The 22959-nt window shown below is 46.9% G+C and overlaps 2 protein-coding genes across 5 annotated transcripts in view; one reads left to right on the top strand and one right to left on the bottom strand.

Annotated features, from left to right (window-relative positions):
* The window catches only part of Slc8a3 (solute carrier family 8 member A3), a 146890-nt gene extending 139965 nt beyond the window's left edge, over nucleotides 1–6925 (top strand). For 3 of the 4 annotated variants that reach the window (XM_032908054.1, XM_032908053.1, XM_032908056.1), the window contains 3 exons: nucleotides 591–690; nucleotides 2259–2534; nucleotides 4958–6925. In XM_032908054.1, the coding sequence (XP_032763945.1) occupies nucleotides 591–690; nucleotides 2259–2534; nucleotides 4958–5334 (753 nt within the window). In that variant the 3' untranslated portion in view covers nucleotides 5335–6925. The remainder of the gene's footprint in view (nucleotides 1–590; nucleotides 691–2258; nucleotides 2535–4957) is intronic. The other variant, XM_032908055.1, reaches the window with a different exon arrangement.
* Smoc1 (SPARC related modular calcium binding 1) overlaps nucleotides 1–22959 on the bottom strand; it is a 194771-nt gene that overhangs the window by 16047 nt on the left and 155765 nt on the right. The gene's annotated exons all lie outside the window — the stretch shown is intronic.

The following is a 22959-nucleotide window of genomic DNA, read 5'->3' as shown; positions in this document are numbered from 1 at the left end:
TCACTGCTAAGAATGTGAAATAGAGACTGAACAAATCACGTATTCACCCCAAGTCTCCATTTCCCCATTTATAACATCTAATGAGTAGTGCTGGTTATTTGTATGCTAGGAATACTAGTGGAAATACTATATGATATCAAATGTGAAATAAGTAGGGAAAGAAGCCCTTAGGTGTGTCACCACAACTGTTTAAGTGTGTTTTAAAGACCAAAACTCACTACTCCAGGGCAAGGCCTATTGATATCTCATTCTATATGATATTTCAAGCCAGTTGTGGTGGTGCCCAGGTCCTTAATCCCAGGCACATGTGAGACTGAAGCAGATGGATCTCTGTAAGTTCAATGTCAGCAACCTCATCTCCATAAGACCGCGAAACCCCTTTATAGATACATTTCTCTGAGCACCTACTGTCAGAATTCACAGCCAAAGAACTAGGGATTTATCCTAGAAGACATCATCCAAGGCTACCTCATGAAAAATATTTAGAACCAGGACAATTTAGGGCATCTTTCGTTCCTTTGTAACATGAGAGGCCTCATTGGTTCTGAGAACTCTAACTTCACGATTCCAAGTTTTTCTCCCCATGACAGAGTACAGTGGATAAACTGATCAAGAAGACAAACCTGGCATTGGTTGTGGGGACCCATTCCTGGAGGGACCAATTCATGGAAGCCATCACTGTTAGTGCAGGTAAGAGGGTCCTAAAAATAGCCTTGCTAGGAGCACAGACAATCTCAAGAAAGAAGACCATGCCCCACTCAGAGCCTTATCACTTCCCAGGAGAGTCTACAGTTGGTCTTCCTGGCTCTGGTCCTACATGTTTACCTATCTCACTGAGCAGCTAAAAGAGATAGTTACATCTGTCTTCCAATTCTTGTGTGCATTAGTGCAAGTATCCTCCATGTCCTCAATGTTCTTGGCCCTAAAGAGAATGACTGTAACCTTTCTCAGAAACGCAAGTGCAGAATAAGTACAGAGGAAACTCAAGTTCCCACCATCCTTTATCTTCTCATTGGTTTGCCTTTCCCTTTCTGTAAAATGGAAGATAATTCTGCCTTACAGAACTGGCTGTCAAGAGTTAGCAAAATGTTTTGCATTGACCCCTTGACTAATCTCCACCCAGGATGGTTCCTTTGATGTTTACAGGAAGGACCCATGTCCAGCCCAGGCAGAAGCCCCAGATGCCTGCAGATGTGTTGGAATGAGGATGGACAGGGTCTCCCAGCCGCCCCTGCATTGTCTCTCAGCAGCACTATAGTTCTCTCAAACTGACAAGCACTACTGGCCTTGTCTTTTTCCATGAGGTTTTGTTGTCATAGCAACCCACAGGGTCACATCCCTAAGGCCCCAGAGCCAGAGCAAACTCACAGCCAGGAAGAGAGACTCAGTGCTGCTGCCGCTGCTGCCCTGCTTTCTCATCCATTCGGCTGTGTCTCTTCTGATGACCTGACTGTGCCCCTCAGGAGACAACAAAAGGAATGTAGGCCACATAGTCTACCCCCCTTCACAAAGGAGGGAACTGAAGCTCAGAAACTATAGGTAAAATGCTCCGGGCTAAGATTTCTTTCATTCAAAATTAGAATTAGAATCCGGATTCTTGACTTCTGCTCCTCCTAAACTAAGGTACACTTTCTCCTGGGACACCGGAGGGGCACATATATCCACATTTCCTAACAAGGATGGTCATAGACCACGGAATATCTGAAGGGTGGTACTAAGTCTCCAGTCTACCTCCATGATCTGGAATGACGGCCATCCCCCGGGAGGTGGATAATGACAGAATTCCGGTTACTATTGCTGTAAACAGGTTAGGAAACACAGGAGGAATCCCAATGGCACCCACTGAAGAGTGAGGAACCACACAGCCAATTTTGTTTTTGTTTTTGTTTTGTTTTGTTTTTGCCTAGATCAAATGAAGTCTGTCCCTGTCTCCTTTGTCCCTCCTCTGCCCTCCCGTCCAGTTTTCCCATCCTGCCTCTTAATCCCATTCTCTATTCTTTTTCTTTATCCCAGAGCTTGTTCACCTTCTCCCGTGCTCACTTAGCTCGCTGCATTTAAACTGATCAGTGGCTACATGACCAGTTTGTTCCCCATTTCCCATGGTGGTCCCCACACTCTGTTTCTTACCTGCTGTCCAGGGAGAGCTGAAGCCCCATCCTAGCCTAGGAAGCCTGTGGTGTGGGTTGGACATCACGTTTTTTTATGAATGGAGATCTGACCTCCCTTCCCTTTCTTGGACCTGTTTATCTTATCTCCAGCAGGAGATGAGGATGAAGATGAATCTGGAGAGGAGAGGCTGCCATCATGCTTTGACTATGTCATGCACTTCCTGACGGTCTTTTGGAAGGTGCTCTTTGCCTGTGTGCCCCCCACAGAGTACTGCCATGGCTGGGCCTGCTTCGTGGTCTCCATCCTCATCATCGGCATGCTCACCGCCATCATCGGGGACCTGGCCTCTCACTTTGGCTGCACCATCGGGCTCAAGGACTCGGTCACAGCTGTTGTTTTTGTGGCATTCGGCACCTCTGTGCCAGGTGAGAGTGAGGAGTGCTTAAGTTTGCAAAGAGGATGCCCCCTTGTTCAAATGGCCCCTATGCTTGGCCTAACCTCAGATCTGAAACAGCAGGCACTGTAGGTGCCAAACAATTCACATGTTCAATCCCTGCCCTGATCGTTACTAGACAGGGGAAACTGAGGTCTACCGAGGATATGGTACCTGACCAAGTAAGTGGCCCAATTTCTTAGCCTTCATGTTATATTAATAAGATACAAGCAATGTAATTAAATAGATATAATAATATCTTTCCATTTGCCACCAGGAGCCTGTGAAAGATTAAATATTAGTCTGCTTATAGATGTCCCTATGGAAATACTCGCAATCCTTCTTGGCCTCCCCTGCTCCTGTGGTCACCTGTGAGGTCAAAGTATCTCCTATCGGAACTGGCATAGAACCTTAGTGGGATTTGTCCTTCTGTGTGAGGAATCACGTGCTCTTTATCGTCTTATAAGTATCCAAAAGTAAACTGCAGTAACCATTCATTAATTCATTTAGTAGACTAATGTTGACTGAACTCCCTTGATGCTTGATACCATTTTGTGCTGGTTGGAGATCTATTATGTGAGTCAAGGCAGACATGTTTCCTCATCAGCCCTCAGCTAAAAATCTAGCAAAGGAGACAATAAGACCCAAATAATTAAAACTTTCTCAATAAGACCCAAATAATTAAACCCTTCTCAATAATTTCTATGAAGCAAAGATGTCAAACAGGAAGCTTTGGGTTAAGCTGGGTCAGGGCAGGTCCTGTGGAAACCAGGCCCTGACAAGCACTAAACAGCAGGTACAACTCACTGTATTAGGCCAGGCTCCCTACTTAACAAAGTCTGGGTCTCTGTGACATCTGAACTCTGACCTTTTGCTAGTTTCAAGTATTTGTACTAAATCTTGCCAGGCGAGGGTCTACGAGGCAAAGCAAGGGCAGCCTTCATTATAGCAAAGAAACATACCCTTCCAGAGATCAATTCCAACTATTAATTTCTTCAATGTGGCTATGACAAAAATCCCAAGAGAAAAACTTAAGAGACAGAAGGATCCATTTCATTCACAGTGTTGGGGAGTCAGCACAACATGTCGGGGAAGGCAAGGTATGATAGAGAAAAGCAATTCATATCTTGCTTGACAGGAATGTAGTAAAAGGCCCAAGGCAAGCTATTATCCCCAAAAAATGTCCCCCCCAGTGAGATACCTCCCCCAGCTAGGTCCCTCTTGCCTTTCACTGCCTCCTAATAATGCTATCGAATTATGACTTCATTAGTGAATGTGTCCATTCCTTGACTCATAGCCCTTAGGATCTAATAGTCTCTGGAAACTTCCTCACAGACACACCCACAAGTGCCATTCAACCCAATCCCCATCTAACCAAGTTGATACTCAAAATGAATCAGCATATTATATCCACAACATTCTTCAGGAAATCCTGAAAAGCCCAGCTCAGATAGGGATCTGTGGGGTGGGGAAGATACTTTGTGTATTAGTTATGTCAGAAGTGTGGTTATTATAGAAGTGAATCTGATGATAAGAAATCAAATGGTGTCCGGAGCTCTGCAGGTGAGATGGCCTGTACCCACTGTTCTCCAGGCCTTAATATGCCTAAGCCATCAGTGGGAAAAGGGCACATGTGAAGGGGGAAGACATATGGGAAAAATAACTAAGGATAGATAAGAGCCAACCTGAGAAATTATAGTCAAGAAAGGGCAAGAGGCTTCCTCTGGGAGACCCAGGAAATTTGGCCACAGTGAGATGTCGATATACTGTGTAGGGAGGTAGTTTGAGGTATGTCAAAGGCCTGAAAATTGGTCAAGAAAGCACCTGACAAGACTGAGGCTTTCAGAAGCATATGCTATGTTCCATGTCTCTGGTGGCACGGCTTTTGATGAAACTCTTTGACTATGGGAGGATATTATGAGAAGACTTCTTCCATGGGGATTTTAGAGTCGAGTCTGTAGCTAACTTAAGTGACCTTGGGTAGATGCTTTGGTCCTTATTTTCCTGAGACATGGACATCGTTCAGTTGTTGTCAAGGTTACATGAGTACATGGCCCTCATAACAGTGGCAACCTGGCATCTACTAAAGCCGCTTGAGTTGATGTTCACGTTCCTTGGACAGATGCTATGAAATGACTGGGTCTTCTTTGCTAAAAAACAGAGTCAATGGGGAATGATAAGCCTGCTAGGTAAATATTGGGATGGGAATAGCTCTTAGAAAGCTTCAGATACCTACAGATGAGGAATAGGAAACCCTGACCCATAATTGGATACACTCAAGGCTACACCGCTCACGAGTGGCAGGGTTGGAAGTGGTCCCTTTGCCCATGCTGCCAAGATGCCTATAAGGGATGCTCAGACGGCCCTGCCCATCCCATCCTCCCGCAGCTACCATTTGTCTCTGTCCTTTTCCAGATACATTTGCCAGCAAAGCTGCTGCCCTGCAGGATGTGTATGCAGATGCTTCTATTGGCAATGTCACCGGCAGTAATGCTGTCAATGTCTTCCTGGGTATTGGTTTGGCCTGGTCCGTCGCCGCCATCTACTGGGCCATGCAGGGACAGGAGTTCCATGTGTCCGCTGGCACTCTGGCCTTCTCGGTCACTCTTTTCACCATCTTTGCATTTGTCTGCCTCAGTGTGCTCTTGTACCGTCGGCGGCCCCACCTGGGCGGGGAGCTTGGAGGTCCTCGTGGCTGCAAGCTCGCCACAACGTGGCTCTTTGTGAGCCTGTGGCTCCTCTACGTACTCTTTGCCACGCTGGAGGCCTACTGCTACATCAAGGGGTTCTGAACCACCAGAACAAGACCTCCACAGGGCAGGCCTAGGACTTCTCTTGAGAGAAGGGCGCTTTCTCACCAACCTTCCCAGGTTGAGCATCCCTGGAGAAGAAGCATCGGGACCTGAGCCCCAGGAACTTCACCTGACCTAGGCCCTGGCACTGCACAGAAAGGGGCAAAACTTAACCAATCCAATGGAATGGAGACGATACCCACTGTCCAAAGTATCTAATTACAAACAAACCAACAACAGCAACAAATCCACCTCTCCCCATCCTGCCACTCACACCCCGAGCTTCCCCTTCTATTCTACCACTCGACTATTCCTTTGACTCTAGTTCCTCAAGGGGCAGGATCTCCCCTGCCTCCAGCAAAATGCATCAAGACTTCCTGATTCAGCTGTCACGGTGTGAGAATGAGCCGTCTCGGCAATGGCTGCTTTGGGGTGCTCTTTGGGGTGCTCTTCTCATCCGGTCGTCATTGTGGTCATTTTCATTCTCCTACCAGGTTCCACTTATTGTCTTGTCTTCTCTTCCTGAAGTTAGTGACCAAGGACCCTGAAGGAATCCCAAGTCTGAGTGACAGACACCCTCCTGCTCTCATCAGGCTGCTGCTGTCCCTTGGATCCAACTCAGGGCACAGGAGGACCTTCATTCTGCGTGCATTGACATCAAACCCAAACCACAGAGGAGTCAGCCTCTTCTTGGTGGAAGCCATTCTATGTCTCTGTTGTGTGTCAGCACCTGTGTGTGCACCCTCCACAGAAAGACTTCAGAGCAGAAATAAGAGTATTCTGGGCTGACCAAGGGCAGCAGGGGAAACACATGGAACACCTCTCCAGTGTTTGTGTCTGAGGTGGGGGAGAAGAAGGTATTCTACTGAGGATGTCTCTAAGGGAGTGGGCCATATTTAAAGAGTCAGTGTCTGGGGGAATGGCAGTGTCACCACCCCTCCCAGGCTGATGTGCCATACTCAGAGGGCCAAGGAGGTGGCTTAAAATGATGTTAGAATTTGGAGGCTTGTAAGATAACAGGGGCTTCCTTCCCCTCTCCTGACCTTCAGGCTGCTTTTGAAAGCATGTTCATAAGATAGGAACTGGAATCCTTCATCTTCCCCAACACCCCCCTTGTTCCTGCCTGTTTTTAAACCTCATAAAGCTCTCTGATTCCCAGACTGTGGGGTATTTCTTATACCCTGCCCCCAAGGGATCCAAGTCACCACATTGCCAAGGGGCCAAGCCTTCTAGACAGTAAGGACTGACACGCTGACACCCCACCTCCCAGACCCTTTCCCGATGTGTTTTGAAACCTGGCTTTAAAACACACACACACACACACACACACACACACACACACACACACACACACACACACACTACAGAACTGCCCACGGGTCTTGAGGCTTTCTGCATTGACATAAATACATTTTCTAAGAGAGGAAAACAGAATAAAAACACCTGTTTAATTTTAAACAGTTTTTTTTTAAAGAAAATAAAAAATAAAACAGTGCTCGTGTCCTAAGCTATGTTGACAGTTGCCGGTGGAAATGTTGGGTTGGTTCAAAAAATAAAAATAAAAGGTCTACCTATATGTCTCTACACACAACCTGCTTCCCCCCGTGTTTCTTCAACGAGTGGTCCAGGGACCACCTTAGGTGTCTGCTGAGGCAGATTCGATCGAATCCAAGTTGTTGTCTCCCACCACACACAGGTGCTAATGTGCTAGACGTAGTATTTGTTAAGGCAAAAGATGCTCACGGCGATGGTACCTATCACAACCCAGACTTAAAGAGGCAGGAGGACATAGGTAATACCTATGTAGACAGCGGTGAGGTGAGGGAGCTTTTTGTACAAGAAAGGCACAGCAGGGTAAGGCGTTGACTAGAGAGCCATGTATAGTCAAGACTCCCCACCCGGACTTGGCATCAGTGTCCACTTGCTCAGTATCATTTGTCACTCAAGAATCCTACTGTGAGCACCTGCCACATGTTCAGTTACGTTCTGGTGACACAGTGAGGATGGTGTTCTTGACCATAAGAAGGTCACGGTCGAGAAGATGAAGTAAAGTTTCTTCTAACGCAGTGTTTTAGGTGCTAAGAAGCAGGAACCAATGAAAATGGTTCTAAGAAACAGGAACCAATTAAAACAGAGGGGAAAGCATTAGGATGCTTGGTGGGGGAGGGGTTTGCAGAACTCAGACGAGAGGGACCTGAAGAACCAAGACTGCCTTCCCTGCCTGCCATTCATGTGTTCTCTCCAGTCCTACCTTCTGTGTGTGTGTAGCCCTTCCCCCTCCCCTTATCTGTCCATCCCATAGTCTAGCTCACTTGACAGCCCTAATGTGATTCCATGGCCTTGCAACCCCACTCCACAGAACTAACTGAAGCTTTCTATTGGAGATCTGGGAGCAAATTTGCAATTGAGAGATTGCAATTAATTGCCCTTACCCGGAGAGACATTTCTAGAAGGCAGAGACCTTTATAGAAGGCTGTCTTGGTGTGTGTGTGTGTGTGTGTGTGTGTGTGTGTGTGTGTCCATGCACATGCAGGTACACATGTGAAGTGGTGGGGGAGCTCATATGGGTGGGTGGCTATGGACTAAACCCATCCCAGGCCCAAACAAGTCAGAGACATAAGGATGTAGAAATTCCATTGTGTGTTAGTGCCCCTTCCAAAGCTGAGCAGTGGGTGGAGCTTATGAATCTTGAGATCAGGTGCAAGTGATCTCAAGGCGCTCTAAATGTAGTATGAACAGAGGGCCACAGAACACAGCCACCCAATCTCTGACTTGGCCTAGAAGAATGGAGAAGGAACTCATGGAGAATGGGACCTTGAAGCAAAAATAAATGGTAATTTATTTTGGTGAGAGGACTCAGCAGTAGAAGACAGACAAAAAGAAACAGTATGCCCGGAGTCACAGGACCAGATGGGACCTCGGCATGGACCTCAAGAAGGGGAAAGGAAGGTGGGTGATAGCTGTGGTCTGCTTGTATACCTGAGAAAGGGTCAGGCTAACGACGTCTTGTGTTGAAGGCAAAAGAGAAGGAATGGAAAGAAAATTCCACCACCACAAAAATGAATAAACAAATACCACTGACCTTTTTGCACTGCGGAGTTCTGTCCTTGCCTAGATTTAAATTTCTGACCAAACTGGGACTAAGAAAAAAGGATTTGAGAATGTAAGTCCTGCAAAGAGGTAATGACTGGGAAACAATAGGTAGACAGACAGACAGGTGAGAGAGAGAGAGAGAGAGAGAGAGAGAGAGAGAGAGAGAGAGAGCAGGAATGTTCCACGTTATTGCTAGTTGAGAATGAAAATAAAAGTGTTTTTAAGTTGATTCCATGGGAGAGACAGAAATATGAACTTCACCTGTGCTCATCTCTCCTTTGCTTCGAGTCATTTCTAGATCACCCAGACTTTTGACTTTATTGAGAGTGAAGTAGCTGAACCCTAATCAATGTGGAGGAGGGGTAAGGCTGGTGTCCCGAGAGAGGAAAGACCTTAGTCTGAGTCTAGACAACAACAACTAGGTCTCTGGATTGAGTGACACATGTCTGGGCTCATGGCCCCTGTAAGCTTCTAAAGCCAATTACTCCCAGCATTAATGTTGAGGCTCACTCCAGAACACGGTGGGTGCCTCCGTCCCACCCGCTGTGTATGAATCAGTATGAAGGTGACATTGCCAACTGGAGTGCACAAGTTGGGCCACAACCTTCCCCGTCCCTTTATCTCATTTATTTTCTGGACCTAATAGCTATCATAATAAGTCAACCCCAAGATTTCAATAGTTAAGAGAACATGAAGTTTACTCCTCACTTATGCAATGATCTAAGGACTCTTGGTCAGCAGGTGGCTTTTCTTCCACATGATGATTCAGGGACTTGGTCTCTTTCATTTTATGACTGCCAGTCTCTGCGTGTCTTCTCCATTCATCTCAGGTAGAAAGTAAATTGGAGGTAGTACACACACACACACCATTAATTGCCTTAGCTTCCAAGTCATACCACATTTTCCCACATCCAATTAGTAAATGCTAGTCACTTTTACTCATTCAAATGCAAAGGGGCTGTGACATATAATCCTTAGTTGGGCAGTCACTTTCTTGTAACCTCTCTAAACTGCAAAAGGATCTTTTGTTGTAAATGACTGCCTCGCCACAATGCCTTTGTGATTAAGGAGAGATATTTTAATATTAATAGTCAAGAACAGTCTGACCTATGTCTGTGCAGTTTTCAAAGCCTTTAATATACATCATTTGTGTCTGATAAGAGCCATAAGAGGTAGGTATTATTCTTCTCTGTCAAGCGGGTTACGAGTGGTTATATGATTACCCTGGAGCTCACAGACAGTACGGGTTAGGCAGAAACATGGGTCAGCATGTTTTCCATGCTATTCCAGAATATCATGACCTCTTGAGTCAAACACCAGAACAAAGGATGGGAGGAGGCTAGAATCATAGGATACAGCCAGTGAAAGAAACCCACAGAGAGGCAGCCAGTTGCCAATAGGGAGCACAAGAGAAACCAGTCAGCAGTTAGTTCTCTGGTCCGTCCACAATGTCTTCTCACCTACCTTGTCCTCATCCTTCCTGAATGAAGCGCTGGATGAGGGGAGGGAAACACAAAAGAACTGACTCACATTGTAACAACCATTCCCCCCCCCAAAAAAAACTACCACAGGGACCATACTGTTAAATTCATGACAGAGCACCCACAGTTAAATTACTTCTTGAAAGTTCTGTCAATACTCATTCAATACTGTCATGTTAAGAATTAAGCCCCATTATGGGCTACAGTGTAGCTTAGAGGTAGGGTACTTGTCCAGCATGTGTGAGTGCCTGGGCTCAATCCTCACCAGAAAAACAAAGCTTTTTGGAAGACAGATCATATACAAAATCCAAACCATTAAAGAGAGACTCAAATTGACCTTATAAAAAATGAATTTAGATTTTCCTAATAAACAGTTTCCTTCTTTTATTATATATTTATTGAAGCTTAATATACATAAATTATGTTATAGAGTATAATGTGTTGCATATATTGATGTGTGTACATACTGAAATTATTCCAATCAAGTTAACTCATACATACATTATATGTGTGTATGTATATGCTATATTTATATATCTATCACCATGTATACTATCTTTTGGTGTAGTAAAAATGCTTCATATCTACTCTCAGGGAATTTGAAGTTTATGTTCCATACACTATTAGTGGGGGTCACCATGCTGTGCCTTAGAATTGTAGAACCTATGCATCTAATAATGTACATTTGGACCCCTTAACCAGCATATCCCCATCCCCCTGAACTTAGCTATTGATAGAAACTTATAATTTTCTGTTCCATTAATCTGCCTTTTAGGGACAGTCCATTTATAAATCAGATCACGCACCATTTGTCTTTCTGTGCCTGGCTTATTTCACTTAGCCTAATTTCTTCTAAGTTCCTCCACCTTGTACACAGCAAGAGTCCCTATTTTTTAAGGCTGAGTAATTGTTCCAGCTTTGTTTCTGTTGCTGTGATAAAATACTCTTACAAAAATGAATTTAGGGGAGAAGGGGATTTAATTCAGTTTATACTTTGTGGAGAAGCAGGGAAGGAACTTCAAATATCTAGTTCTTATTACATCCAAAGTCAAGAGCAGAGAGAAAAATGCATAATGTTTGCTTACTTACTTGCTTGTGCTCAGCCTGATTTCCCCATTTTTGTACAGTTTAGGAATCCTGCCTAAGGAATGGTGCTGCCTATAGTGGGCTGGGTCTTCTCACATCTATTAACATAACTGGGATAATTTGGATACTCTTTTCCCAGGGAATTCTAGGTTGTGTCAAGTTGACAATTAAAGCTAACCACTGTAGTAATAATCCACTAATTTATTCGTTCCTTTATTCAACAACATGTGTAGCTTGTAGTTTTTGCTATCCCACTCTAAGCTCTGGGCAGACTCTGCTACTAAGCCCCCACCCAGAGAATATTGGATCCACAGATGAAAAACACAGACACACACATTGCTCAATTTCAACCTGCCTTCTTGGCTCAATTGCTGGGCACTTCTAATCCACCACAGCTAGTGTACCCTTCCCAATACTCTTAGCTCAGCACCCTAAACCTGCCCTCAACATTTAGTCCCAGCTCAACACCCTAACCTCCCTCCTGGAGGGGCAGCTTATGGCTACGCTTCCCAAGGTCTCACATGGCTGGTTCTTTTCTCCCTCTGAAGCAGGGTGAAATCTCCCGTCCACTCCTGCATCTCCCAGTCTCATGTCGGGACCCAGAAGTCATGCCTTTTTCCTTGCTTCCAGCAATTGGCCCCTGAAATCTTTACTGATATATCAAGAGCCAGTTGGGGAACAGGACCTTAGCATTGGAACCACCCCTACAAACACTCACTTAGGCTGTTTCTATATTTTGGATATTATGACTAATCTTACAAGTGGAGGTGTATCTTTGAGATACAGATAACTTTTCACTTGTTATGAAAGAGGATGCCATTCTTCCTAAAAGTTTTTGAAAAGGGCGTGACCCAATGTCAACTATTTTGGTACCTCAGAATGTTTAGATTCTGGCTTTTGATCTTAGTTCTCTCTGCTGTGTCACGAGTTCTTTCTAACTCCTACCTCAATGGGAGCTGTTTGTCATTCTGTCACCTTTTCTACAACTGCTTGACAGAGGAATTGCTTTTGCACTGCATGGTAGCTATTTATTCTTCCATTGTGACAAAAGTAACCTCCGATTCTCCTGCCATTTCGTGCTTTGATACATGGACAAGCATCAGGGTAACTAAAGAAAGAGGCTGACTACTGTTCATGGCTCACATGGTCTGTCCGATTACTGGGAACACAGACAATTATGGATGCTCTCTGGTATGCATTTATGTGGGACGTTAATATTCACACTATGGTTCTTATTCCTCCCGTTCCTCAAATTTCCTCAAAATTTAGTCTGTTTTCTATCTCTGTTACTAAATGCTATGGGCTGGATATTTTATTAAATAAAAAGAAAAGAATGTCTCACACTAATGGAGGCTGGGAAGTCCGAGGTAAAAGGATCCTAATGGATGGGAACCTTCTTACTGGTGGGAACATATGCAGAGTATACAGGTGGCACAGGGCATCACATAGGAAACAGTAAAAACTTATTTCTTCTATCTTTCTTCTTCTTATGAGGCTGCTAACACACTTAGGGATGCTTCTACTGCTTGAACGTCTAATCCTGAGCAATTCCCAGAGGCTCCACTCCAGATAGCATTGATAACATAACTCTGAGGACTATGTGTTTTGGAAGAGACAAACACCTAAAGCATAGAGCTTAGCCACTTACCAAGCCATTAATATTAGTTCATAATTAGATTCATAATTCAAGCCAAAGAGAATATGTAGATGTCTAAAGGTCTGTCCACTAAGAGAGTTTCCACCCATCACATCCTTTGAGAGTGTATCTTGAGTTACTATTGCTGGGTTGAGACGTCATGACTAAAAGCAAGTTCCAAAGGGAAGTGTTTATTTGCCTTATGTTGCAGTGAATCTCCAACCTCAATAAGCCTATGTAAAGAACACACAACTCAGTTATAATACTTAAAACTGTATGCCTAAACTGGGCAGATTTACCACTGCACTACTCTATTCCCCAGCTATGAGATCCCTCACTACTTGTGGTAGGTACCTCCCGGCCACATGCTCCATCTTCCTTCTACCTCTTCTTCCTCTCTCTCCTCCATCTCCTCTTCCCCTTCTCCTCCTTCCCCTCTCTCCTTTCTACAATCCCCAGCCCCACCTTTTCCTTCCACTACCCAATCACAGGCTCTAGTCTTTATTTGATCAGTTAAAATGGGGAGAAGGTTCACCTGAAATCACCTGAGTGTGTGATCTACTCCTCATCAGGGCAGCCCCTCTTGAGGAAGCAGAGTAATCACCAAAATACAAACAGTACCAGTGCAACCCGCAACAGGCCTATGCTTCCCCATTGTAATCCATCACTGAAGGATGATTGGCCAGAAACTCAAACAGGAGAGAAAAGGCAGGCACTGATGCAGAGGCCACGGAGAGATGCTGCTCACTGGCTTGTTCCTCATAGCTTGCTCAGCCTGCTTTCTTATAGATCCCAGGACCACCAGCCCATGGATGGCACCACCCACAGTGGGCTGGACCCTCCCTCATGAATCACTAATTAAGAAAATGTTCTACAGCTGGATCTTATGGGGTCTTTTTTTATCTCAATTGGGACTCCCTCCTTTCAGATGACTGTAGCTGGTGTCAAGTTAACATAAAACCGGTCAGGACAGAGGGTATCTCTGAGCAGTGCAGAGCATGGCACTATCCAGGTCTGAATGGTGCTGGTTGGCACACTGTGCAAAGACATTTTGAATGAAGCTCAAACAGTATCTGAGACAGAGGGAACACAGCTACAGGTACAGTCGGTTCCCATGAGCATCTTGAGTCAGCTGTTTATGTAACCTACAGGTGCGTTCTTGACCTGATTAGGCGGTTCTCTCTGTATCCCTTTGCCTTAATGATGGAAGTTATTGTGCAAGTTCAGCCTTATAGCTTGTTGGGTAAGGCACAAAATTCTGCATGGGTAATTGAAATAACCTGGTTTCAGTCTTCCCTGCCAATATCCTTACAACTCCCAAAGGTATTATATTATGTATTGAGTACTGTAGTCGTGCTGCCGTTAGGTCTCCATCTATGTCCCTGTTTTCTCCAGAGCTGCAGGAGAAATCCTTTAAAGCAGCAGGACTACCAGCTCTTCACAGGTCACAGCTGCAAGCTTGACACCTCATGTTCTAGCTGGACTCCATGCCACACCACCACCACCACCTCCACCTCCTCCTCCACCTCCATCTCCACCTCCACCTCCTCCACCTCCACCTCCTCCACCTCCACCTCCTCCACCTCCACCTCCTCCACCTCCACCTCCACCTCCACCACCACCTCCACCTCCACCTCCACCACCTCCACCTCCACCTCCACCACCTCCACCTCCACCTCCACCTCCACCACCACCTCCTCCTCCTCCACCTCCACCTCCACCACCACCTCCACCACCTCCTCCACCTCCACCTCCACCTCCTCCACCACCTCCACCTCCACCTCCACCTCCACCTCCACCACCACCTCCTCCACCACCTGCACTTCACTTCCACCTCCTCCTCCACCTCCACCTCCACCTCCACCTCCACCTCCTCCACCTCCACCACCTCCACCTCCACCTCCACCACCACCTCCACCTCCACCTCCACCTCCACCTCCACCACCACCACCACCACCACCTCCACCTCCACCACCACCACCTCCACCTCCACCTTCACCACCTCCACCCCCACCACCCACATGCAGCAGACTTGGTGGCCAGCTTCATCTACACACTGAAGGGTCAAGATGATGAAGAGCTAAAACAAGAAGCAGCTAAGATCAGCCTGCATTCCCAGTTTTTGGTAGGGCTTGAGTAAGTGAGGTTCCCAGTGATGAATAAAAACCCTAGAAGAAAGCCTGGCTGCAGTCACAAAAGAAAAGCAGAAGCAGGAGTCCTAAATCAAAGTGGACTTGGATCCCATGAATTCATGGTATATTCATATGGGAAGATATTGAAGAGGTCGCACCAAAACTGAACTGAGCAAATCAATGAAGCATGCCTACCCAATGGGGACCTGGCATGTGCCCCATATCAGATCTAGCACAGGACACCTGCTACAGTGGGAAACAGAGCATGTGCTAAACCAAGTTGTGGCTACAATAAACACAGAAGGTACCACTGCTCGGAGACCCTCACGGCTACTCTCCCTTTCCCTCCTCCTGACTCCATCACAAAGAACAATTATAAAGCAGAGGACTGACCTGGAGCCCGACCATAACTCCACTGTTTTGTGGCACTCATGGACCGGGACACTGTACTCGGGCAGGGAGGGGAGGGAGGCTGAAGCAAGTTGTATATTGAGTTGTAAGATTGATTGGAACGGAGCCTGTAAGTAATTGGAGGGACCAGAATGTCATGGAAACAGCCCTAGCTCTCATTAATGGAAGATGAGTCAATAGGGCATAGGATCAAACTAATGATTACAGAAGCTGCAAGAGTCTCATGTGCAGAGCACAGGGCACTGGGATTTCTCAGCCAGCTATTCTCCTCCAATGTTACCTGAACCTGCTCTTTCCCCTCCAACTTCTCTTCTCCTGCCCACCCTATGAGGGTAGCAGGGTTTCCTACAGGGCCTGAGAAACAGCCTTTAGGTGGGGTGCTGACCTCTCACCGAAGGGAAGTTGGCATTCACCTCCCCACTTTACGGAGAAGGGGAAATGGTAGTTGTCATGAACGTGCCTCATTTGTCAGAAGCCATGGGCAAACTGCGTTGCACAAAACGGGATCAGCAAGTCTCTTTATTCTTAGACAATGTACACAGTGCCCATTTAAAATCACACTAAGATCATCTACATTGAAACAGCAGAGGTTTTTACGAAACACTCCTGATTCTTAGTTCTTCACCATGGCATAGTTGGGCAGGGCTGTGTAATTCTCTTTAGTCACTGGAACATGAGCAATGTGATTACTGTGGGGTTAGTTTTTGTCAATGTGACACAAACCTAGAACATATCTAGGCAGAAGGAATGTCAACTGAGTTATTGCCTCCATGAGACTGGCAAGTCTGTGGGAGCATTTTCTTGATTGACAATCAATGTAGGAGGGCCCAGGCCGCTGTGGGCAGTGCCGCCTTCGTTGGCAGATGGTCCTGGGTTGTATATGAAAAATAGCTGAGCAAGCCAGGGGAGAAAGCCAGTAAGCAGTGCTCCCCCATTGTTTTCGTCTCCTCTCCTGCTCAGGCTCTTGCCCCCAGTTCCCTCTGTAATAGACTGTGTTTGGAACATGTAATCCAGATAAATTCTTTCCTCCCCAAGTTGGTTTTTGAGCATGGCCTTTATCAAAGCAATAGAAAGCAAACTAAGAGAATGATATATTTCATTCTGGATAGGCATCGATCGGAGTGCAATTTACCACGTTTCTCTTTCTTTACCTCCATTATCAAGAGAGAAGGAGTCTTCCTTGATCTGGATCCCCGATGAGGACAGTATAAAGTGTCCCGACTGACACTAAGTCTAGGCTATCCCTTTGTGTTTTAGCCACCAAAGTTGTGAGAGGCGTATGTGTTATTGCAGCTCATCCTGGTTTCTCCTGATTGAGTCATATCAGCAGTCTGATACCTGTTTACTACCTCGTAGACAGGCAGTACCCCAGTGCACAGCACACCCTTCTATCAAGTGTTAGGTTACTAAAGGATGGCCTTGAGTTTGGGAACAGGCCTGGCTTACCACATACGGAATCATCAACCATTAACTAGAATCGATAGTCCTGTTAGGAGGATCTAGGTAAAAGGGCTTTCCTGGAATCTATTAAGAGGGAAAATGGTGCAGAGAAAATAGTGCTGAGACCACATTGTGAGGTGGCTGCCAGTGCTGGAAGTGGCAAGTAGCAGGATAGTTCAGATTGACCTGACAAGAGACCACTGGCTGGCTTACCCAACACAGAAAGTAGTAGACAGGAATGAGACCAAAGTTAGGGCTTTCTTAGCAAGCCATGAAAGTTGCAGAAGACATACAGACCTGTGGTGAAGGGTTGAAGGTTTTGGTGGTACTTCGTGAAAGATCTAACTTCTCATTCCCCCGCTTGTTCAGCAAGAACAGGTCAAGGCTCCGGGGAAGATTTGAACCTCATTAAAGACAAAGCCATGACCTTGCAGATGAGTTAAAAGCTTTGTGAATACTTGGCTAGAAAGCTGACTTAACCTCTCCGTGTTATTTGTTGTTTTAACTTTTTGTGTCTGCCTGACTACCTGTCTATCTATTCATCCAACCATTTATCTTTCTACAAAGGTGTTGGGGCTGTTAGTGTCCTACCCTCTTGGAAAGCAGATATTAGATCACCAGGACCCCTGAGACCTGGGACCCCATCCTCTGTCAGTGGTCCTAAAAGATGCCCAGCCCCACAGCCTTTAGACCTCCCTGCTGAGTATGTTCCCAAAGTCCCCTGCTTGGTGTATGGCTCTGAGCCCTGAGGTGAGGAAAAAGCAGAATGGACTTGTCTTGTGCCTTTTCGTTGAGTCTTGATGCAGCTCTCTGGGAAAAAGCAGAGGAGCAGGGGGTAGGGATGAGAGTTCACTCTGCTGCCAAAGGTGAGCTCCTACCTGCCGGTCTCCCTACTCTCTGCTGGAGGTCAAATCAACTCTGACTCCTCCTGGGCTTCCCGCAAGGGAAGAGCTAGCCTCACGCTTCTCTGAAGCCTGGCAGGTGGCCCTCTGCAAAACAGTAGCTTTAAGTAAGACCTTTAACGGATGGGGATGACAATGAACTCCCACGGATGCTGCCCAGCCCCAAGTGGTACAGGATGCAGAAGCTGCTGTTCTGGTGCCCCCAGGAAGGCAGCTGGGAATCAACAGTGGCAGGACCTGAGGTCAGAAAATCTGAAGACGAGAGAACTCCTTAGTCTACTTTCCCCAGACCTAGCAATCACTTTGCCCCTCTTCCTAGGCCTGAATCTACACTTAGACCCTGGAACAAGACTGCCTGGTTACTGACTTAGGACAGTGTACATCCGTGTACAGCAAACCATCCATCCCCATTGCCTCGAAATAGAAACTTCAGTTCTGAAACCGGAGAGGAACTGGATGGGGTATGAGTCAAGGGCTAGGATCCTTCTCCAGCGAAGTCTTGCAGAAGAAAAGGTTGGGCCAAGGGAGAATTAAAAAAACAAAGCAAAACAAAACAAAAACTATCTTGTGTGTACCTACAGAGGACAAAGGCCAGACTGCAGCAGGAAAGGTCTGAAAAAGCTGTTCAAGTGGGTAGTTGACAGAGGTCATTTCCAAAGGGAGAGAGGATGAAAGGAAATGGTCCCACTCACAGGAGACTCAGGTACCTAGCCTATCCTGGCCCTAGGCATGTTGTCAACCCCAATCCCAAAGTCCTCTGCTCTGCAGAGTTCACCAGCTTAGAAGTGGTGCCACACAGTGCCACGCAGAACTGAAATGTGAGCTGGACGAACCTGACTGAGGGTCAGAGAGACAGCTTTCTACCTGCACTCCGGCCCAGAGTCCAGATCATGATTAACACAGCCATGGCCACCAGGCTGAAGACACAGAACAAGCTTATCAGTGCTCTCCCCACAATGTTCTACCAGCCCCATCCAAGGTCTGCCCTGACGGGAGGACCCCAGAATGAGGATACTTTGGGGCTTCTGCAAGGGCAAAGGTCAGACGGAGAATGAAAGCATACACAGCTAGCAGTTAAGGACCCAGAGGACCTGAGGCATCCTCCTAGGAAGTCCACACTCTGAGGCCACTGTGTTTCCTGCTGGTGTCTCACTAAAAACAGCCTAGACTTTCCAGGATCGGAGCTTGAGCACTTAGACCAGGAAAACCATGAAATCTTCTAGGAAATAGGGCCTCTCCTTCAGAGGAGGCCACCCAAAGAAAGAGGCACCAGCTGCCAAGGTTTATCCATTTTTTTTTATTTTTTATAAAACAAGCTACAAATACTTTTCCTTGCTCCCGCCTCCCCAAGGGAAAACCACACAGCACAGCCTACGCCCATCTGTGAGAGAGAAGGTGGCTGGTCAGATTCTAAACTCCTCCATAGAGGTGGCTTCTCTGTGCACATTTCCTTCAGGTCAGGGAACAGGGATGGGGTCTGCTGTGAGGACCATCCAGCTCCAGAATGCTGCAGTGTTTCTGCTCAAGGCTCCAAGAGAAGGGGTTCTTTCCACCTTACCCTGCAGGACAGGGCCTCTGGCTATCATGGAACGGTCATGACTTTCGCTAGAGCAGCAGGGACCTTCTGGAGCCAAGACTTCATCAAATCAAGCCCTGAGGAGGCTATGTTCCCCACATGTGGGCCGCATTATGGGGCCAAGGCCTTCCAGACCCAAGATAGAACAGGGTTTACCAAAATGGGTGCATTTACAGAACACCGAGATAAAATCCCAGGCAAGGCAGATTGCAGAGAGCAAGCCAGCAAAAGCACCAGTCCTGGCCTCCCTCACTGCCATCGTGGCTGACCGTAGGACGAGCTGCTAAGTGACACTTGCTGCTCTGACTGAAGGACATCTGAGTCAGCATGTCACCTAACAGAAAAGGCTGCTTATGTGCCCAGGTGACACTCTGTGCTAAAGCCTATATTTCCCTATAGCTCCTATTCCTCCTGGGGATGCAGAAGGTAGGAACGCCATGTCAATGTTAGACTCTGGAAGTCCATGAGAAAAGCCAGAGGAATAAGGAACTGTGCTATTGGTCAACAAGATGGCTGGCCCAATCAGTGAGGACGGGGGGCAAGAGATGAAGGGAGAGCATGGAGGTAAAGCCTAATCTGACTCTGGTTTGGGAGCTACATGCTTGTGGAGACTCTCTTGTGGGTTTGCAGAAGAGCTGGTTCAGATCCTCTGTTCTCTTCACCATCTCCTCAGATGCCAAACACCTGCTGAAGGAAAACCCTGGGAGTCCTTTTCCTCACATGCTTGGGTTCTCACCTCTCATGTCCTACATGGGGAAGGTGCTAAACATGGGAGGAAATGTTTAAAGTAGCCAAATTCAACCCCTTCAAGTATAATTTGCTCTGTTATTTACCATAGACTGCCAAGGGATCCGAATAGCAAGAACATGTGGGGGCCACCATAGAACTGGAATCCATGCTGGCCCTCACAGGAGCTGGGCTCCCCTCCTAACCAGCCAACAGCCAAGTGACTGAACTTTGAGAGCTAATGGCAAGGACCAGTACCCTCTTCTCACCAGAAGAAAACGTGGTGTCCACAGCACAAGCACAGGGCTCCTAGCTACTCTCACAGAGTCCATCCACAGTGAAACTCAGGTAAGCTAAGGATACAGTTTAAGAGAGTTGGACTATGAGTCCAGAGGAAGTAGAGGGAAGGGAAGGGACAAACAGTGATGTCAATGCCTGTACAAAAGATCTATACAATTTACATATATATTTATATACAGTATATAAATCTCTTTCTTCTTGGTCCCACCCCTCCCCTGATAACCTACAAGTTGTCAGTAGCAGATCCAAAAACTTAACAATAAAAGAGAGAATAAACAGCTTTTCTTCCCTTTCCTGATCCCACTGCGGTATTAGATAACTGGTGTTTACAAATGGAACCAGAAACAGAACACACACATAAGAGTTATTAAAAGTGCAAACATGGAGGGCACCACTTATGTTACACGGGCTGTGGCTGGGCCACGGGCAGCGCTGAAGGTTAGGTGTCTGATGGTGGTCAGTCCTGTCTTCTCAGACTCTCCATTGGCCTTTCGATTTTTCTGCTCTTTAGACGAGGCGTCCGACTGGGAGCGGGAAGGAGAGAGCCAAAAGAAAAGCGAGATAAGCCATTAAGGGTGTACAAAATGTTCAACTACAAGAGTGTCTGCATGAAGAAGTGCATGTTTTACTGTCCATCCTTTGCTACTCTGAGGCAGCTCTCAGCATCCAGAGTCAGTTAGGAAGTGTAAATTCCCGTCACCTTGACTCTGCCAGACAAGCACAGGATGCGTTCTGGTGAGCTCTGACCAGATTGTACTACCTAGCCTGGAGAAATGGCAGACGCCATCTTCCTCATTTCCCCACCAAACACGGAGCGTGGGCCTTTAAGTGATCTGATCTACGGCTTTGCTGCTACCACAGTTTCATCAGAGAGTCCACAGAAGAGGGAAGTCCAGAAAGAAAGCAACTTACTGAATGGATTTGTGCCTGCTCGTTTTCCCTGAGGGAAGCTGCCAAGGCTACCACCTGCAACAAATAGGAATATATGACATGGGAGAGGTCTTGGCCCAGACAGCGGGCAGAGATCCTATATCTGAGCCCCTGCGTGCTCTGCCCTCAGAACCAATAAGAATGGGAAGGAACCGGAAGTGGCGTGGCTGTGCTTCCGGTTCTGAGAATGCCTCTTGCCCTGTTCTGCCTAGGAAACCCACTGACTATCTGCCAGCACCTTTAAACCATCTTTTTCTATAGTCAAGCTGGGGTGTCCCGCTGGCTTATTGCTGCTGTTGCCGCTCCTGTTGTCGCTAGCACTGTTTTTGTTGAGATAGCATTTCTCTCTGTAGTCCAGACTGAGCGTGAACTCATATGGGCAGGCACTAATAGAAGAGAGAATAAACAGGTTTCCTTCACTTTCCTTTCCCACCATGGTATTGGGACCCACTCAGGACACCTCTTTGAATCCCCTCAGCTGTTAGCTAAGAAGGACTTTAGCGGTTATTTATAAACTCCTTCGTTCCAGGTCTCTGAGTCCTATAATGTCAGAGGTGGAGGGAACCTTAGTCCCTTTGCTTGCCAGATCTGGAGGCAAAGGCTCAGAGTGACTTACACAAGGTCCAAGACCTGATTTGGTAAGGCCCACCCCTGTGCACAGGTCCTGGTGCTCCTTCAAGACCTGATCTCCTGAAGGGGGAACATACTAGAAGCTAGGCCAATTCCCTGTGTCTCCAAGCATGCCTCTGAACAGCGCTGGGCAGAACCGAAAGATGGAATTAAGACAGCATCTATGCTACTTCTCTGCTTCCCATGTAGGATTGCCCTAAAGATCAGCTGAGCTCATGGGGGAGGGGGGTGTTGGAGATTCATTCCTGCTAAGACCAAGATTACCTAAGGATTCTATGTTGCCACAGCTCAACAAATCCCAACATTCCTTAAGACTCAAGAAAGACAAAGGGTAGATGTTGGTATAGCTTAGTTTGCAGGTGAGGTCACAAATCCAGGAAGATAAGAGAGGCAGACCCAAGGCAGGCTGGTGGGTAGGGCAGAGCCAGGCTGCCAGACCTTAGAGTCTACATATACTACTGTGTATCACTCTGCAAAAGCTGCTCTCGTAGTAAACATGGAGATCTGTACATAGAAAGAGGAGACTATGACAGTCCTGGTCCTGTTCCTCAGCTAAGGTCCAGAAAATAAAACGGAGAGCCAGGAGCACGTCCCTGTACCTCGGACGACGTATATAACAGGAGTGAGATTATCCCCACTTAGTGTGGCTAAAAACCCAGGATGGCACAGCACTCACAGGAGGAAGCAAACTCAGCGCTGGCTGTCACCCACTGGACCCCAAGCTCTTGACCCTCAGAGGGAGAGGAGAAGACTGCACCCAAGGAAGACCTGGCACTTCTGAGACACCAAGCCTCTAGTCCTCTGCTGCTTGCTTTACAGGGTGGAGACAGCAATCCTGACAAACTTGCTTTCTGGCTTGGAAAAGACCAGTTACGGAGACCCAGGTCTCCAAATGTCAGGCTTGCCATGCTAGGCAGAGAACTCAGCTCCCCAGTAAGAGTTCTGGAAGGCAAAAGAAGGGGTGCTCCTGTGGCATCTCCAAAAGTCTGGTCCCTCAAACCGGAAACTATACTCCCCAAGACCCACATCTTCTCCCCACCCACATTGGGCCCCCACCTGGCATGCAAGTCCCTCTCAGGCCACCAGAGGGCACCATATAATACCAGATGACCTGTGCCTGGGCTCCCATATACCACCTAGCCAAGTGGCTTTGTGCCACCAGGAGCAGAGGGCAACCTTGAGGCTGCCAGCAGCCCCTCTGTCCCATGGGTAGATTCCTCTGCTACTGAGAGCTTCTGTGTGACACTGTGCATCTGGGCTCTGTCCCACCCATCACCTGTCT

Source organism: Rattus rattus, chromosome 7, assembly GCF_011064425.1.
Source record: "Rattus rattus isolate New Zealand chromosome 7, Rrattus_CSIRO_v1, whole genome shotgun sequence".
In the NCBI taxonomy this organism is placed as follows: domain Eukaryota; kingdom Metazoa; phylum Chordata; class Mammalia; order Rodentia; family Muridae; genus Rattus; species Rattus rattus.
Note: the sequence above shows the minus strand (reverse complement) of the source record. Positions and strands in the feature narration are given on the sequence as shown.